General features: G+C 39.5%; 1 protein-coding gene across 4 annotated transcripts in view; it reads right to left on the bottom strand.

The window, feature by feature from the left end:
- The window catches only part of NPR3 (natriuretic peptide receptor 3), an 82,370-nt gene that overhangs the window by 51,413 nt on the left and 10,274 nt on the right, over positions 1-20,683 (bottom strand). For all 4 annotated transcript variants that reach the window (XM_009208228.4, XM_031666101.1, XM_003899546.4 and 1 more), the window contains exons 2-3: positions 16,349-16,471; positions 2,656-2,822 (exon numbers count right to left, since the gene is read on the bottom strand). In XM_009208228.4, coding sequence (XP_009206492.1) covers positions 2,656-2,822; positions 16,349-16,471 — 290 coding nt within the window. The remainder of the gene's footprint in view (positions 1-2,655; positions 2,823-16,348; positions 16,472-20,683) is intronic.

Here is a 20,683-nt window from a genome sequence, read left to right as displayed (position 1 = left end):
TTCAGAACTAAAATAAGTTATTATAGTTAGCTCCAACTTCTACTTAAAATTCTAATTTTTACTTATTTATGAAGTCAGTTTTAACAGTCCCACTATCAGAGGGAAGCAGTATGGTAATCTAGGGCTGCAAAGAATCTCTACAGTGCTCTTATTAGGTTTGGAATGTTCTATAAAGCTTTGTAGTAGGTATACCTTTCCAGTGAGATTTTGCTTAAACTACCATTAAAATAAGATGTAATATTATGAACACAGAATAACAGATAACCAAGAAGAATTACCCAGTAGTGGGATGCCAACTTTTTCTCTGAGACAGGGTCTTACTCTGCCACGCAGGCTGGAGCGCAGTGGTGCGATCATGGCTCACTGCAGCAGCCTCGACCTCCCTGGGTTCAGGTGATCCTCCTACCTCAGCTTCCCAAGTAGCTGGGCCTACAAGTGCATGCCACCATGCCTGGCTGATTTTTGTATTTTTTGTAGCGATGAGGTTTCACCATGTTGCCCAAGCTGGTGTTCAACACCTGAGCTCAAACAATCGCCTGCCTCAGGCTCCCAAAGTGCTGGGATGACAGACGTCAGCCACTGCTCCTGGCTGGGATGCCAACTTTTGCCCAATGAGAGGAAACCAGACAACATGGCACCACTGTTGAGTTTTTAAACCATAAAATTAATATGAACCTAATAAAGTAAAATAATAGACAGTGGCGTATGTAAAAGAGTTTGATGTTTTCAATAACGACCCAGCCTACATGTGGCAGCACTACTGAAGGAAGTTCAATACCTTTTGTGTTCTTTCTTGTTTCTGAGACAAAGGATTTGGATGATGACAGCACTACCATATGTTTCCTTAAACGTAGGCTCTGTTGCAGAAACCCTACTTCTTTCATAATTCAGAACACGCTGTCCAATATGGTAGCCACTAGTCATGTGTGGCTATGTCATGTGGAGCACTTGAACAAGGGCTTCACACACCGTAAGTGTAAAATCACACTGGATTTCCAAGACATAGTACAAGAAATACATTAACATCTCATTAAAAATTTTTAATTGATTAAATGTTGAAATATTATGTTTATATTGTGTTAATTGAAATATATTATTAAAATTAATTTCGCCTGTTTTTTTTCCACTTTTTCAAATGTGTCAACTAGAAAATTTAAAATTATATATGTGGCTCACTTTTTTGGCTCACGTTGTATAACTACCAGACAGCACTGATTTAAAAAGTCAAAAGATATTTTAAATGATGTGAGTATAGTATATGCAACATTTAAAACATTAATAAATATGTGTATAAGACACTTTGCATGCCATTTGATAACAAATTCCTATAAAGACAGGTATAATCTTGAAACAGTGGTACAAAAGAGGTACCATTTATTTCGTTCTAACTTTCTGACAGGGATAGTGCTAAATGCTTCAGGTAAATAATCCGAAATCCTCCAGCAGGAACAAGTAATTTGAATCGGGGAAACGGAGCAATTTTCCCAAGATCACACAGCTCGGAAGTGCTAGACCTAGACTCTGAAGGCAGCTCTGAGGCCAATGCCAGTACTCCGTGGTACTTCAAGTAGAGAAACTAGGAGAAACCCTGTTTGGAAGTGGCCATCTCTTATGAAGTTGATCATTATCCAATTTGAGCAGGGACTATCCAGGCCGTATGCCTATCATTAAGAATGTGCTCCTAATTAGCTGGCATGATGGTGTGCACCTGTGGTCCCAGCTACTCAGGAGGCTGAACAGGGAGGATCACTTTAGCCCAGGAGTTTGGGACAGAGCGAAATGCTGACTCAAAACAAAAGAAGAGGAGGAAGAAGGTGCTCCTTTTCAGTTTTGGATGCTGTAGAGTGATTCGTTTTGAAGACCAGCACACCTACTCAACTAGTCCAGGGTGCCCACCGCTCATCCTGCTCTAAGAAAGGACTTACAGGAGTGGTGTGTTGGCCATGCAGCAAAGCATGTCAGAGGCAGTCAAAACAATGATGCCAAATGAGGTGTGGTCAGCTGCCTGCGGTGCCAGCTCTTAGATGAGTCCCTCCGCTTAATCCTCAGTCTGAACTAAGGTTCTGACTCTTGTCCACTCCTGAAATGCACTAGTAACAACAGCACTAATGGAATGTGAAGTCCTGCAATATGTGAGTAGGAAGCAACTTCCAGCAGAAAGAGGCGACAACACCATCCACAAGCAGACTAGCCAGAACGCTAAGCCAGGCTGCCAAAAGAAAGTGTCTCCTAAAACCCCAAATACCCAATGCCACCAAGTTTTGGAAAAATGAGGCATGCAAACCTTTGGCACTCCTTCATCCTTCTTCTCCCCCAAAACCCTCTTAGTCAAATACGTGATGGAAGTCTACAGACATTCTACTCAGCACCACCACAAGTGCCCATGAAATAGCAATGGTCCTTCCTGCAGCAGCTGAAAAAGTGTAAGTGAAGGGTAGAGATGATAGTGAGTATATTTGGGAGGGAAGGAGGAAAACCACTCAGAAAGAAAACACACACACACACACACACACACACACAGAAGGCAACAGTGAAATTCAGACCTGAACCTAGGAATTTTTGAATGGCTCAGAACGGGACACTCTGTCATCTCTGATTTAATTAGAAGACTGTTTTCAGGATGCTGAAGGCCTAGGTTCATAATCAGGCACTTACGTAATCCTCCATATTGAGTCCTTGTTTCTCAACAGAACTTTTCACCTCCATGGAAAACTTCTCAAACTCGGGTTTCACTGTCCTCAGCAGAGTGACTGTCTGGAGGGACGAGTATGCTTGCTTAGCTTCAAAGTCGTGTTTGTCTCCTCTCTTCCACGAGCCATCTCCTATGAAAGAAATAAAAATATTTGCAATTCCAAGCCAGCCACCAAAAAGAGGCCATTCTGCCTTTACAACTGCGATGTGCCCCCCGCATGTTACTTTTGGCAACCAGGAAGAGAAGTATTGTCATAGTTCTGCCCTTAGGTATGATGCGATGTCAAGACCATTAAAGGAGAAGAAGGCCCTTTGCACATGTGTTCCTTTGAAACGTGAGCAAGAAAGAAGAGTACTGTTGAGGTAATTGCCTTGTAATAACCAGGTAACTGCAATTTTCAGCTCTACCCCACCCCCAAAATTGCAGCACTATAAAAGAAAGAATTCAGTTTTTATTCCTTGCCATTCACACTTCTTTTTTAATACCTATGATCAAATGTGCAGGTGAATCAAGTGGCTAGTGTGGCATAATAAACCTGATGTTATGTGTGGGTGGGACGGCAGGTCACAGCGATGCACGACAATGGATATGCACAACTATTAGACAGTTAGTGATGTTACTCATAAGTGGGAGTTGAACAATGAGAACACATGGACACAGGGAGGGGAACTTCACACTCCAGGGCCTGTCAGGAGGTGGGGGGCTGGGGGAAGGATAGCATTAGGAGAAATACCTAATGTAGATGACGGGTTGATGTGTGCAGCAAACCACCATGGCACGTGTATACCGATGTAACAAACCTGCATGTTCTGTACATATATCCCAGAACTTAAAGTATAATTTTAAAAAAAGAAAGTTAGTGCTGTTAAAAAAGTTTGAGATTATTGATATTTCTTGAATCTTTTCAGGGTGAACAGTAGCTTAGGTGAACTCAAAGATTCGTGTCTCTCTAGTGCTAGCAACATCATAGAAATTATTTATTAGACAATGTCCATTAGTGCATTAGTGGTAATGAGATAAAAATTGGTAACATTTATTAAGTACATATATAATAATTGCTAACATTTATTAAGTATATATATAATAATAATAATTAACCTTGCTAACATTTATTAAGCACATATGTAATAATAATAATAAAATAAATAATAAAATAATAATAATAAAAGCTCTATTTGTTGAGCACTTTATATGCATAAAAATAATTCCTCCTCACAAGACCCCGCGATATGGGTACTATGATCCTCTCTATTTTACAGATAAGGAAACTGATGTGGTGAGAAGCTGGGTATCCCAGTCTTTCACAGGTCTCTCTTTTACAAAAGCAAAAAATTATGTGAGTAAGAATAATTACTTTTCTCTTCGTTATTTTATTTTCCAGAAAACATGTGGCTTACAGGGCCCCAAAAGACAAGGTGAACCTCTAACTTTTGACAATAAGCTATTTTTCTATGAACTATTATTATGATTCCTGGTGATCTCTGAAAATACAAGGAACTCCACCTGCCAGAGTCCAGCGCCAGCCCCCTCATCCTTGGCAGAGGCCTCGAACCCAACAGCTAAGCCATGAGAATGTCTCTGGGATATACGGCCAGGACTTTGTGGCACTCGCTCTACTCTTCCTGAAGAAGTTTAACAAAGACTTGGGGGCTTTGGAATTTCTATGACAGTGTGAATCAGACAAACATGTATGAACTATACAAGGTCCTGAGACTGGCAGGGTGAGCATTGTAAATACAGTCTCCACCACATTCAACGAGAGGCTGAGGGTGTGACACGTAAACAACTGAAGTTATTACAGGTAGGACCACAGCTTACTACGGGGGGTACAAGAAACAACACAAAGCAGAGAAGAAGAGGCAATGAGCTCTAACCTGGGGGAAGGCTGCATGTGAGGAAGAGGCATTAGAAAGGTCCTAACTGTGTGAACAGGATTTTAATAGGAGGGGAGGAGGGTGGAAGGCATGCTTGGCTGAGCCTACATCACAACACAGGCAAGGTGCAAATGTGCCTGACAGCCAGGAGGCAGCTGGGCACTTAGTCTAGAGCCCGAGAAAAGGCAGAGACAAAGAAAATGTTTGCAGAGGCATCTGTATAATCATAATCCTAATAATAGCAACCATTTATTAATTGCTTACATGTGCCAGGGAGCTGTTAAAAGATAAATAAGACACAGCTGAGGACAGAATTCATTAGGAACTAAATCTGTACTCATTGAGCACAAGATTAATTTTCAGGCCACTGAGCAAAACTTGACAAAGTCTTCCTCCTCTCCCATGAAACCTCCCAGACACTGAGGAGGCAACAGTGTGGGCAGAGTCATACCCATGCTCGGGCCAGTGAGCCATCAAGCAGGCAAAACCAGCTGGATGCTCAATCATCAAGATACAGCATGGCCTTTGTTAAGAGGCCAAGTCCATCGCCAGGAAGACCCCAAATTCTAAGAATGCTCAGGACATCTTTGTCCAATGGAGGAGCCCATTGCTTGCAGGCATGCAATAAATAGTTATTGATTCATTTTTCATTGACTCAAAGTATCAAGACTCAGTAGAGGTGATGTCTCAAGCAAAGAGGGTACGAGTTTCAGCTCTGGAAAAAAGTTTTCTCCAGGGGTCTTAGAAGGGAAATGCTTAACTCTACAGACTTGTATGCTATGTAATTAGAAAATACACATAGAACTAGAAACTGCAACTATCTCAGGGAACCAAATGGACAAAAACTTTTTTAATTTGCAAAGAAGCAAAATCCAGTATAATAAATCTGTCTACCACAATCTAAAAGGTAATGGCTTTGGAATTTTGTTTTCCTTTTTTTTTTTTCTTTTCTTTTTTTCCTTTTTTTTCTTTATTTTATTTTATTTTATTTTATTTTATTTATTTATTTATTTATTGAGATACAGTCTCTCTCTGTCACCCAGGCTGGAGTGCAGTGGCATGATCTCAGCCCACTGCAACCTTTGCCTTCAGGGTTCAAGCAATTCTCCTTCCTCAGCCTCCCAAGTAACTGGGATTACAGACATGCACCACCACATCCAGTTAATTTTTGTATTTTTATTAGGGACACGGTTTCACTGTCTTGGCCAGGCTGGTTTCGAACTCCTGACCTCAAGTGATCCACCTGCCTCAGCCTCCCAAAGTGTTGGGATTACAGGCATGAGCCACCGAGCCTGGCCTGGAGTTTTGCTTCCTAGAAAAAAAGGATGGAAATAGTAGTGCTTAATAAATTTAAGCCAAGCTAAATTGGTATCTATTCTAACCATAACTGATACTATGAGTTCCTGCTTTTGTGGGCATTTCTAACTGTGGTGTGTCAGTAACATCTCCCATATCAGGGCTGTTGAGCATTAGGAAAGCAGAGGTCGGCTTGGCATGATGCCCCATCAGTGGGGACAAACTTAATGCAGTAGACAACTGGGTGCCTCTGGAGATTTATGAGCAGAACAGAAGAGTGATATGATGAGAATCAGCCTTGGGAAATAGCAGTGGATTAGGGTGGGGGAGACACCGAGCGTTCACAGCCACAGTAATCCAGGCAAGAGGTTAGGGAAGGTTATATGTGGGAAGTCACACCAAAAATGTTAAAAATGGTTCTCGGGATGGTTACAATTATGCGCAAGTTTTCTTTTCTTTTCTTTTCTTTTTGGTATTTTTCTGAATATAGTAAATTTTCAACAATAAGCCTTGACTTTTATTATCAAAAAAAGAGAGCCCTTGAGAACAAAGGCAGAGTGCTGTGCGTTAGGAATCTTAAGACTGTACAACAGTTAGGGAGTGAGGGACAACAGAGAGGGAGGCACGTCACAGATGACGCCAAGGAGAAAAGGAAAACAGGTTATCAGTAAAGCAGCAGCAGAGCCGGGTGGAGGAGGAGGGGGTTAGGAGGACATGGAAATGATGATTTCAGTTAGGGGTATGGTAAATCCAAGGCGACTGCAGAATGTCCAAGTGACCACCAGGCTAAAGGTGGAAACACTAGTCCGAAGTCAAAAAGAGGAGTGAGGATTAGAGACCGTGCTGGGTGTCATTTCCACACAGCTCCAAGTTAGAAACCAGGGGCTGCCTCACCAGACATGAAAGACAGTGCAGAAAGCAGAGGGAGAAGGGCAGAGCACAGACACTTTGGGGGGATGCTATTTTTAGTGGGCAAGAGGAGTAAGAGGAGACAGAGAGGAGCTAACAGAGAACCAGAAGAATGCTGTGTTGCCAAAGCTAAGAGCATAGGGTTACCAGAAAGGGATGGATGACAACAAGATTGAATGCTCTAGAGCAGTGCTGTCTCACGGAGGAGCCACTAGCCACATGTGTGACTATTTAAATGCAATTAAAATTAAAAATTCAGCTCTTCAGTCACACTTGCCATATTTAAAGCGCTCAATGCCGCATGTGGCTAGTGGCTACCATATTGGGCAGCACAGACTAGAACACAGCCGTCATTGCAGAAAGTTCCATTGGGTGGCACAGCTTTGGAGGCATGGAAGCATGGTCTCAGGTAAGGCTAATGGATTTGGTCATGAGAAGCTCACTGGTGACCTTGAGGACAGCACTTGCAGAGGAGTGGTGGATACTAATGCCGTATTAAACACCCAAGCTCGCACTGGGTCCAGAATACTTATGAAAGAGAAAAGTAGTCTGCTCAGCACCAAGCCCTGTGCCCAGCAACCCTGTGGCTGAAGAGCTGCAGCCAATAAAGGGTACCCATGTTGGGGTAACTGTGCCATCCTGTAGTTCCCGGTACTTATATAGGACCTAGCACATAGTAAACTTTCAATATATATCACCTGAATGAGTAGCTGAGCCATCAGAGTCTGTCCAAGAAATGAATGCTTAGCATTCACCTGGCCTGGCCCCACAGTACTGTGGCTCTTCAGCTCTGGTGGTCATTTAAGGAGAGAAAATCACTGCCTTCCTTGGCTTACCCCCACCCTCTCCAAATGACCCACTGTCACATGCTTGCCATGGCTAGGCTGGTCCAATTACACCCATTGTTAATAACAGCACCCCTTAATGGGGGCTACCATTGTGCACGCTCCACACAGCTGTTCTAACCTGCAGTATTTGTTTCTTTAATTCTCATAACAACTCTTTGAAAAAGATTTAAGTACAATCCCTATTTTACAGATGAGGAAATTGAGGCTTAAGGAGATTAACATGCCCAAAGTCATTTAGCTAATAAATGATAGGAGCAAGATCCAAATACAGACTCCAAATACCAACGCCCTACCCAACATACACTCATTTCATCAGAGTTTGGGTGTTCTAAGACTTAAAATTGTATGTGCAGTGGTTGACAAAAACGTTAAAAACAAATGTAGCAGAGGAAAAAATATCAGAAGGGGAAGTGCCAAAATGCTGTTTAGCAGCTGTTATGATTGATGAATTATGTGAGAATTCTTTTTCTTTTTTCTATGTTCTAAATTGACTTTAATGTACATGTATCACTTTTATGGCAAAACATAATTCTAACCTCTCCCTGGTTTTTCTGTTATTTTTCCATTTTTAGCCAGTCAAATAATTTAATTTGTGTGCATCACCAATCTCTACTGAACTTCTGTTCTCATCTTAATTAGTGCTCTCTGAGTTCTCAGGAAGATAGGGAAGCTCTACAATAATAACAGTTCTGGACAGGATCACCCAGATAAATTACCCACCTAACCTACCTTCTAAGTAGGTAATGCCAATGGACCAAAATGTCAATCGGTGCCTTTAAAAGCTCTATGGGGCAATATATATTACCTTCTTTCTAGACTTTTTTAAACCTATGTTTAAAACCTAACCTATGTCTTATTTTCAATCACTTGAATTATCTTATAATATATTACCCACTGAACTCCTGTAATCACATAATTTGGGCAAATCTGAGAATCTTTTTTTGAGTGCTCACCAAGATCAAACAGTCTAGTAATTAGTAAAAATAGATACTCTATCAATATGTTTGTTTCAATCCAACATCAAATAAGTAGTGACTAAAATTAGATGCCTTGGCCGGACATGGTGGCTCACGTCTGTAATCCCAGCACTTTGGCATGCTGAGGCAGGTGGATCATCTGAGGTCAGGAGTTCGAGACCAGCCTAGCCAACATGGTGAAACCCTGTCTCTACTAAAAATACAAAAATTAGCCGGGCTTAGTGGCACATGCCTATAATCCCACCTACTCGGGAGGCTGAGGCAGGAGAATTGCTTGAACACAGGAGGCAGAGGTTGCAGTGAGCTGAGATCATGCCATTGCAATCCAGCCTGGGTGACAACAGTGAAACTGTCTCAAAAAACAAATAAAATAAAATAGTAATAAATAATAAAATAAATAAAATAAAACAGAGGCCTTTTCCTAGAAAAAGTATAGGGTTTGGTATGAAGAGGCCCAGGGAGAGGTAGATGTTGAAGAACTTTTCATGAATATATATATCTGATTATTGGGGTACAAAGTTTCAAACAAGGCCCTTTACTACTGATGTATAGCAGAAGCTCGGTCTTGGTCACTCTGCCCACCATGTGATTCTGTTGACTGCTTCTACCCCAAGGAAAAAGGTGCTTCAGAGTCTGTGGAAGATGGACAGTTGCCTTCCTACATCCACGCTGTCTTCTTCCTTAGTAACAGATTCCTAAATTGATGTAGGATAGCAGTGAGTCCAATTAAAAGCACACATTCCCTGATATCCCTTATTACTAGAGCTAGTCAGTGAAATGTAAGCAGAAGTTAATGAGTGGGGCTTCCAGGAAAGCCTTTCACAGAGAACCACGTCATCCAGGAGGGTCTCTTTTTGCCTGTTGTCTTTTCTCTTTGTCTTGCCTAGAATTAACCACATGATCCCTGGAGCTCTAGCCACCATATTTGATCTTGAGAATGGATTTTATGCACTAAGATTGAGAGTAGCAGGAAAACAGAGCCAGCCTGGACTCCTGATGACATTAGGAAGTCATCATCCCTGCCTTCAACTTCCCACCTCTGGATGTGTTTCAGGTAAGAGAATAAATCTCTACATTTGTTTAAAATCACTACAACTGGACTTCTTGGTTAGGTGCGTGAAGATGCAATTCCTAACGCACCCAGGTGATTGGGATGTATTATATTAACATTGGCTAACCTGATAACAGAATGTATGGCCTTAAATCTATCTATAAACCTATCACCACAGAAAAAAATGTATAAACTTAAGATAATTTTTTAAGTATTAGGTGTAATGGTCAAAGTAAACTAGGACTAATAAAATATAGCTAACATTTATTAAATAGTTATTCCAAGAAATTTGCAAGGTATTTTATATACATTACCTCATTTATTACTCAATCTGATGCCATAAGATAAGTATTATTATTCTCAATAGAAGAAACTAAGGCTTGCAGGGGAGGGCAGAGTTATGTTACCTTGCCAGGGTTAAAGATTAAGCTCTTAACCATCTCTTAACCTTTAGCTCTTAGAGTTAACAGCTAGTACATGGCAGAGCCTCTCAGGCAGCACAACACCAAAGCACTAAGTCTGAGCAAATATGGTGTGAAATGTAAAATATAAAGGATCTAATCAGAAACCCCAAGTATACTTTGTAAGTTGTGTAAGAGCATTCTGTATAACTCTGTGTAGTAGAATTTTCAAGAAGCAGAAAAATTAAACTCATAGGAAAGGAAGTGTTAAAAAGTTGCCCAAACATCACCAGCAATAAGTCATATAGTATGGCTTCTTATGCACTGGTATTATGCAATGAGAGGGACACAACATCACGCCTGCAGTATTCTCACCAAAATGCACAAACTCAATCTCATTGTGGAAAAATACCAGATAAATCCAAATTGAAAGACATTCTACAAAATAATGGGTTCATGAAAAGTGTCAAAGTTAGAATAATCTTCCTTACATCTAAAAAAAACTTGTTGAAATTTTTATAAGAAATTTACTTAACCTCAGTGTAAGAAAAAATTATCCTCTTCACCATGTTGAGTCTTCCAATTCATGAACAAAGTATGTCTCTCATTAATACAGATCATTGTTTTATTTCTTTCATTAGTGGTTTCATCAGCGTTTTGTAGTTTTCAGCAAAAAAATACTAGATATTTTTTAATTTACATTTTTAAATGTTTCTTTTTTGACCAAATGATATTATATTGTTGATTTTGACATCTACATGTTGATTGCTAGAATATAGAAACACAAGTGATTTTTGTATGTTGAACCTGTATCTTGGGATCTTGCTAAACTCATTAAATAGCTTTAAGGAATTTTTGTAGATTATTTGGGATTCAATACATAGACAGCCATGACATCTGCACAAAACAGCAGACTTTTTTCTTCTTTTCCAACCTGTATGCTTTTTATTTTCCTTTCTTGCCCTGTTTATCTGGCTAGAACCCCTAGTGGCAAATTGAATGAGTAATGAAGGTGAACATCCTTGCTTAGTTTCTCATATTATGGGAAAAGCATTCTGTCTTTCACCATTAATTGTGATATCAGCTGTGAGGTTTTTGTAGTATTCTTTGTCAACCTAAGCAGGCTCCCCTATGTTTCTTGTTTTATAATTTTTTATTTTTTATTTTTAAGATCATGAATGGGTGTTGAATTTTGTTAAAAGTTTGTTCTGTATCTATTGATATGATCACGTGATTTTTTTTCTCTAACTTCCTTAATTTGATGGATTAAATTGATTGTTTTTCAAATATACAACCAACTTTGCATCCCTGGGATAAACCCCACTTGGTCATAGTGAAAACTTTTTTTTAAGTGTCAAAGTCATGAAAGAAGGAAAGACTGAGGAACTATCACATACTGGAGGAGATAAAGGAGACACAACAACTAAATGGCAGCGTGAGATCCTGGATTGGATCCTGGAACAGAAAAAGAACATTAGCAGAAGTGGTGGTAAACTTCAAATAGGCCTGTAGTTTAGTTAATAATATTGTGCCAACATTAATTTCCCTGTTTTGATAATTGTACTATGGTTATTTGGTAACATTAGAGGAAGCTTGGTAAAATATGTACAAACAAGCCCCAAATAACATTTCGGTCAATGACAAACCACATATATGACAGCAGTCCCATAATATTATAAAACTGTATTTTTACTATACCTTTTCTATGCTTAGATAGAATCTATGTTTAGATACCCAAATCCTATTGTGCTATAATTGTCTACAGTATTCAGTACGGTAACTTGCTGTACATGTTTATCGCCTAGGAGCAACAAGCTATACCATATAGCATAGGTGTGTAGTAAGCTATATGCCATTTAGGTTTGTATGAAAACCATCTATGGTGTTAATACAATGCTGAACCCGCCTAACCACTCATTTCTCAGAATGTATCTTCATCATTAAGCAACACATAACTGTACATGAAGTCTCTATACAGATTAAGCATCTTACTCCAAAAATGGGAAATCCAAAATGTTCCAAAATTCAAAACTTTTTGAGCACCAACATAACAACATAACACCACATGTGGAAAATTCCACACTTGACTTCATGTGATGGGTCAAAACACAGGCACACGATATACAGATTATTCAGCATCCTTAGGGAAAAAAATAAAATTATCTTTAGGCTATGTGTATAAGGTATATGGAACATAAATGAATTTCATGTTTAGACTTGGGTCCCATCTCCAAGATATCTCATTTTACATATATATATACACACACACACACACACACACACACACATATGTATATATATATCACACAAAGATTCCAAAATCCAAATAAAAACTTGGAATCTGAAACACTTTAATACCAAGAATTTCAAATAAGTGATTCTCAACTTACATTTTTTGTAAGTTTTTATGTCTGAAATTATTTCACTATAGAAGAGTTTTTTTAAGTTGTCCAAAAATTACTTCCAGAAAGAAGTTAGGTGCAAATACAGAGTTGAACTTTTTTCTTATTTCAAGGAATATTCCTATGGTATCAAAATTGTTATAGAGCATGGAAAACAATGGAAAGTATCTCAATTAATTCTATAAAGCTAATAAGAACCTGATACGAAAATCTGGCAATGTCATCCCAAAAAAAGACTTTTTTTTTTCTGAGATCGAGTTTCGCTCTTGTTGCCCAGGCTGGAGTGCAGTGGTGAGATCTCAGCTCACTACAGGCTCCACCTCCCAGGTTCAAGCGATTCTCGTGCCTCAGCCTCCCAAGTAGCTGGGATTATAGGTGCACACCACCACGCTCAGCTAATTTTTGTATTTTTAGTAGAGACGGGTTTTCACCATGTTGGCCAGGCAGTCTTGAACTCCTGACCTCAGGTAATCCATCTGCCTCGGCCTCCCAAGGTGCTAGCATTAAAGGCATGAGCCACTGAGGTCCAGCCAAAAACTGCTCTTGAATCTCACTCATGAATATAGATCCAAAACCCTAAATAAAACACTAAAAACTTAAACTCAACAATATATCTTTTAAAAAATCATCATGACAAAGTACACTTGATTCCAAGAATGCCATGGTGGCCCAATATTTTTAAATTTATTAGGAGAACAAGTCAAATGCATTTCATATTATTCAATATTCATTTCCGATTTTAAAAATCAGACTTGATAAACTAGGAATAAAAGGGTACTTTACCATCTACTTCATGACAGAAGTCAAAATTTAAAGTATAACCCCCGTTATATGATATTATTCTGGAAGTTCTTGCCAATGCAATAAGAAAAGAATAAGAAATAGGATGTTCAACTATCAAAATGGAGAAAAAAACTGTCATTGTTATTTGAAATGATACAAAAACTATTAGAGCAGAGGATTTTAATAAGTAGAATTCTTGCAAAATAAATAAACAAGAACTCATTGCTTCTCTACATAAATATCATTCCAAAATACAATGGGAAAAGATCATGATTATAATAACAACCAAAAAACATAAAATACCTAAGAACAAACACAACAAGAAAAATGCACAATATAAATGAGAAAACTGCAAAACTTTGCTTATAAACATAAAAAGAAATTCAATTAAATAAAATAAGGTAAAACTTAGATTATACAGGGTTGACAAGGTTACAGGAAAACAGATAATCGCACACTTTGCTGCAAAAGTAAAAATGGACAATATCTATCAAAACCTAAATGGCAGGCAGCATGGTGGTTCATGCTTGTAGTCCCTTCAGACTTTGGGAGGCTGAGGCAGGCAGATCACTTGAGCCCAGGAGTTCAAGCCTAGCCTGGGCAACATGATGAAACCCTGTCTCTAAAGAAAATAAAAGAAATTAACCAGGCTTGGTGGCACATGCCTGTAGTCCCAGCTACTCAGGAGACTGAGGTAGAAGGATCACTTGAGCCCAGGGTGTTGAGGCTACAGTGAACCAAGATCACGCCACTATACTCCAGCCTAGGCAACAGGGTAAGACCCCGTCTCAAAAAAAAAAAAAAACATTAAAAGCACATAACCTTTGAGCCAGCAATTCTACTTCTAGAAATTTATTTTACAGATAATATATATATGTACAAATATGTGAGAGAGAGAGAGTGTATATGTGTGTGTGTATACTCAACACAGCACCGTTCTTAATAGCAAAAAGCTGAGAACAACATCAATATTGAAAAATAAGACTTATAAAAGATGATTATCAACATTATGAAAGAACATAGAGCCATACCATAAATAGTATGATCAATATATTGAAGAATATTTTTGTAAGACATATATTTATAAAATAGGCAGGATGTACATACTTCTAAAAATTATCAATGTACTTTTGTCTGCATGGCAGAATTATGATAACTTATTTACTTTCCCGTGCTTTTCTGTGTTTTCTAAATTGTCTACAATACTCATGTATTGCAATTAACAGGGAAAAGTAATAAAGGCTTTATCTGTGGATGAGAGGAATTCTAGTACCTAACATTTGTATTAGGTACTTGCCAGACCTAATGTCTCTAAATTCACATGCACTGCCTCTAAATTCTGTATTTGTAGTTGCCAACTTGCAAAACTCAACATACATGTTTTTCATTTTCACTAGTTTCTACCATTATTTCAATGAACTCAACCGTGCAGCCCATAGTAAAACTGCATTCTGATCTTGAGTCAAGAAGTGAAACCACCACTCTGCTTGTGTGAAACAGAGGGGAAAAGACCATCATGGCAGCAAGGAGGGCAAAATAGGGTGTTTATCTTGCAAGCCTCAAATCTCCAATTTTATCCGCTACAGGAAGCAGTGGCTACTTTTGTTTCATCAACTTTTCTTTATCTCCATGATAAGTGTGCTTTATTATCTGTATATGCACAATGATGTACTGCTCCAGTAAACCAGGATATCAGAGCAGGAAACCGGGGCTTATGTTTTAAGGTTTAGATCCTGTCCAACTATATCTCATCAGCAAGAACTGGGAAGTGAAGCTCAGTATAAACATGCCATTTGTGATATGCACACTTACACTTCCCTTACCACTGCTCCACTCTGAGCAGCCAGCATGCAGCGTTTGAGAACATGTTCTGTAGCCCTGTGCTGTCTGCTTCAGAGAGAGCCCTAACCACATTTGGGGGAGAAACGTCTTGTACCTATTATCTTTATGATCTCCTTAAACACCCTCCATAACAGGAACCCTGCAAACTTCCCCAGATTCATTATAGGGAATTAAATGCTTTCAACTCTATACATTAGTGGCTCACAACTTCTGTATAGGAGAGGTTTAAGGTGCAGTAATCTGAAAGAAAGGGGACTGGGAACAGTGGCTTTCAAATGATTTTTACCTCAATTTGCAATAACAGTTATTTTATTTCACACTGTGACCCATTGTAAACATAGGTGTAACATGCACATATACACACAAATGTGCAATAATATTACTGAAGTAAAAGCTTTCTAAAACAATACACACGCTAAGTGTGACACACCTTTACCTGTTCAGTAGTGTTATGTTCTAGTCTATTCCATTCTATTAAAAATTCTGCCCAAATCTCATTGAAATTATTCTGTTCATGATACTCTCATGATGATAGCAACATGCAGTTGGAAAAGCACTGGACAAGGGGTCTTTGGGACCTGGATTTATGATCATTTGGAGTGCAGGACTGGGCTACGCTTATACCCAGCAGGTGTCTTGACATCACAGGACTATGGTATCTTTTTGCTCTAATTGAATTGTTAGAGATCAAGCAAATTCAAGAAATTTGAGAAGCTGTAGGAGTGTTCAGAGTCACAAATTTTCAAAATTGCATTTATGGAAATCGCATTTATGGACATATTTCAAATTTTTGAATCTTTCTCACAACCCCCTTGTTTTTTATTTTAACTTTTATTCTAGATACAAGGGGTACATGTGCAGATTTGTTACATGGAAATATTGTGTGATGCTGGGGTTTGGAGTATGGTTCCCATCACCTAAGTAGTGAATGTAAATACCCAACAGCGTTTTCTAACCCATCTCCACCACTCCCAGGAGTCCCCAGTGCCTATTGTTTCCGTGTTTATGTCCATGTGTGCTCAATGTTTAGCTCCCACTTATAAGTGAGAACATGCAGTGTTTGGTTTTCTGTTCCCGCTTTAATTTGTTTGGATCATGGCCTCCAGCTCCATTAATGTTGCTGCCAAGGACATGATTCCATTCTTTTATATAGCTGCATAGTATTCCATGGTGTTTATGTACCACATATTATTTATCCAACCCACCATTCATCGGCATCTGATAACCTCTCTTGGAACCTTAGCAGAGGAGGGGAAAGTGGAAGCAGAGTTACCATAGGAAGAGCTGTTGAAGAGTTCAATGTTGAAGAAGGCGTAGTCTCCACTGGTCATGCCATGCCTGTGCGCTGCCAGCATGATGCTCCGGACGGTGTCACTGCTCGCACACATGATCACCACTAGGGGAGGAACAAACAACACACATGAGGCACCCCTTTGCAGAGCACTTTGAGCATGCTGACACCAGTGAGGGACATCTGACAAGGAATGGGATACTTGTATGGTCCTGAAGTATCTCCTCACAATCACTTATAAACTACAAATGGACCATGGAGGAACCTAGCAGATATCTCCATAACCAAGAGATGGAAGCCAACATCACCAACCATGGGAACACACACTCATGGGACACCTGGAATAACACTCTAAGGACCAAAATGTCTAGATGGGCAGTCTACATCTAATCAGAAGGAGGCAGTCACAAACCCAACTTGGGGGATGGTCTGTAGAAAATCGGTGTATGCTGTTTAAAATGGTCAATTTCATGAACAACAAAGACAGGCTGAGGAAACATTCTAGACTGAAAGAGGCTTAAAGGAATAGGCTACTGACTACAGTGTGTGATGCTGGATTGGATTCTGGACATTTTCTTTAAAAAAAAAAAAAAAAGTTCTTTTTAAAAAAAAACTGCATCAAATAAATCACCAGATTTGCCCAATATAAGATAGTGAAAATTGTCAACTGCTTTTTATACTTAATAGCATAGTAAATGCACTGTCCTGAAAAAGCAAACTTAATGATTTTAGAGAGAACATTAACTTGACAAATCAGAGGATTCAGGGAGTGCTACAAGCTTTCTGCTGTTTGAATTTTAAAACATTATTTTCAGGTTGTCTCAACATACATAAGAAATCATTTGTAAGATTCCAGGTGTCTCTCCCCTGTTCTCTCAGTTTATATCCACACTGTTGGATTCAAGAGGCTTCACACAACTCGAAAGCCTCTCGAACTGGATATTGTTGCCTACCATATAAGGGCTACACAGGCTAGAGTGAAGTAGGGCTTGACCATTACCCAGTCAATTTGACCCCTGTTGATAGACCCAGATCTCCATGACCAGATCCACTGTGTTTTGCTGCACACATACTGTGCAGAGAGACCTGGAGAGACCTGGGTGCTATAAACCGCATTATCACGATGCATGCCAGCCCTCCAAGATGTGTATGTTCTTTGTAAAAGCATGGGTGCTGAAAGACGTAAAACAAACTTCAGGCTATGCCAAAGCAGCCTTGGCAACCTGCATGGAGGTTGGGCTCTTGTTGATATTTAGTTTACTGCACACGTTAATTCAGTGTTAGATCATGACTCTGACATTTCATACCCTAGAAGGGCTAGGTATACAGCATAAAAGCTCTAGATAAAAAGTTTCTAAAACAATACAAAATTCTTAAAGATCTGTAACAATGGGAGTAGGTGTTGTTTCTGCCCTGAAAGTATAGGTATATATTTGGGATAATCAATTCCGAGATGCCTCAGTAAGAAAGTTTTCAAAGAAACTCCTAATTATTTGTTATGACTTAGATCCTTGTTTTACCTCTGATTTGATTCTAGCCTCTTAAATGAACAAAGAGTCAAGGTGTCCCATAACACATTCAACAAGGGACTGAGGCTGGACAAGTTTGAAGAATGTGATTCCAAGAGTAGATGTCTCCAGGAGGTTCTGGGAAGTTCTGGCTGATTGGCCACCAAGCAGCCCTCATCATTTTTCGAGCAAGTGATCATAGTCCAGGATCTGGCTCTCAATTCCAAGATGCAGAACCTGATTCTGTCAACATATAGAGAGTAGAATCATTGCTTAGGGGCAAGTTTCCAATAACCTAACTCAGATATGTGTAGGTAATCTGAAATGCATACTATTTAAATTCAATGAGGTCCAGGATGGTTATGAATATATTTGTGTCAACATGCCCTATAGCTGGGCATGCTAACTGGAGAGACAAATTATAAGCAGTAGGATGCAAGTAAGGATGAAATCAGAATCAGGGAGGCCAGTAGAGGATTCAGCTGTCAAAGTCACCAGGACTTGATGACCCTAGGCATCCATCTAAGAGATATATCTGGTCCAGGACCAAACAGGCAGGGTCCAAGGACCAGAGGACCAGCTTTCCTAAACTTTGCCTGAAGTTTCCCTAAACACTGGCCTCTGTGGCACCTTTTTTCTATTTTTACATTCCTGGCCCATCTCCTTCTCTCTCTTCCTGCTATGGTTTGGTTGTGTCCCCCAGATTTCATGTGTTGGAAACTTAATGCTCAAAATCATTTGTTGGTGGTATTTGGAGATGGGGCCTTTGGTAGATACTTACGATTAGATAAGGTCATCAGTGTGGGTCCCCTAAGATGGGACTGGCAGTTTAGAAGAAGAGGAAGAGAGACCTGAGTTGGCACAAATTTGCTCTCTTACCATGTGATGCCCTCCATAGTGTTATGACACAGCAAGAAGGCCCTCACAAGATGCTGGCACTATGCTCTTGGACTTCCTAGCCTCTAGAACCATACGCTAAATAAACTTCTTTCTTTATAAATCACTCAGTCTGTGGTATTTTGTCATAGCAACAGAAAACAAACTAACAGACACCCCACCACCACCAAGTCCTTCTGATGGACACATTCTTTGTTTTGTTTTTTGTTGTTGTTATTTTGTTTGTTTGTTTGGAGACAGACTCTCACTCTGTCACCCAGACTGGAGTGCAGTGACTCAATCTTAGCTTACTGCAACCTCCATCTCCTGGGCTCACGCGATCCTCCCACCTCAGCACCTTCCAAGTAGCTGGGACTACAGGTGCATGTTACCACACCCAGCTAATTTTTGTACTTTTTGTGTAGATAGAGTTCCACCATGTTGGCCAGGCTGGTCTCAAACTCCTGGCCTCAAGTGATCTGCCCACCTTGGGCCTCCCAAAGTACTGAGATAACAGGCACGAGCCATCAGACCCAGCCTACATTCTTTCTGTAAATGTTAGTACCCACTTAGACTGAGCAAGAGAGACATAGAGTGGCACTGTGTCTATCTAAGCAGATTTTGATTATTTTAGATCTTATCCATTTTGTGTTGGCCATGTGATTTAAGACTCAAAAGGAAGCCCTAATTTCCAAGTTCATAGGCAGAGCATTGTCTTTCTTGAATAAACCAAACCCATAATGCACATTATCATCCAGTTTCAGTTCAAACTGAAACAAGCACCTAATGACACTGGCAAAGCAGTCAGAGTACACGATCCTAGATTTTTATGATGCTCCCCAATCTCTTAGGGTTGTCTCACTCATGCCTAATTGAACAGCAAGTATTTTTAGTAACTTGCCTTTATACAATCAAAAGGTTTAGAATAGTTTTAATTAAAATAACTTTCTTTTCCTGCTTATGTTTCATCAATTTATATAATAACTAATTAAATTACATATTTATCATAATAAGCACACCAGCATCAACAGACTTGGGGACAACTCTTAGAAAATATATGAAGAAGTATGAGAAGTGTGTGGCACACTCAGGAGAACTCTACTAGCTGCCAGCATCTACCAACAAGTGATAAGATTTATAGAGAACAGAGAACATCAGCTAATCCTGCGACCTGCATAAATGGAGGTTAATTAAGGCAGTTTTTGTTGTATCTCAGTATAGTTAAATACATAAATATTAATTTTGGGTCAAATTGTTAAAATTCTAAAAGAGGGGATGACGATGTAACTCTAACTTCATGTATAGACTTTTCCTCATTCTACTCTATTTTATCCTCCTTGCCAAAGAACTTTCAATGTTCCATGCCACCCTCCATCATCTGTTTCCCGCAATTACTTCTGTAAATGACTTCTCACTATTGCATCATGTTCTTGCAATCACTCTAAGGACAGCAGAGAGAAATGCAAAGAGGTATCAATTCAGAGAATCAAAAACATTCCAGGTAGTATCCCTGAATCGGGGGGATAGTTATTTCCAAAACCTCAAGTTTTCATTGGGAGAAACCTCTAATGGGTTAACATTTCTCATCTCTCAATGTGCTTTCATTTTCCCTCCCCTCACCCCCAACAAGAGGAAAAGAAGTGAAATGTCTGACTGTTGAGCCTAAAACTGAGTACGCTGGCTCAGTCTTTTCTTCCTTCTTCTTTGGGTTGTGGCTGTTTGCAGAGAGCACACATCATGGGCTTCTTTTGTCACATGGTCAAGAGTTAGCAGGGGAGATTTGCAGCTAAATGGCACTGTCTGTGATTTAGTAGATATTCCTGCCTAATTCTGGGAGGAAGTAATAGCAAGCAGGCCCTTTTGGAAATAGATCTAAATCCATGTTCAACTGGTTTTATCAATAATAGGGATATATTCATATTCTCCATCTGGT

The sequence above is a fragment of the Papio anubis genome, chromosome 5, assembly GCF_008728515.1.
Source record: "Papio anubis isolate 15944 chromosome 5, Panubis1.0, whole genome shotgun sequence".
Lineage (NCBI taxonomy): Eukaryota > Metazoa > Chordata > Mammalia > Primates > Cercopithecidae > Papio > Papio anubis.
Note: the sequence above shows the minus strand (reverse complement) of the source record. Positions and strands in the feature narration are given on the sequence as shown.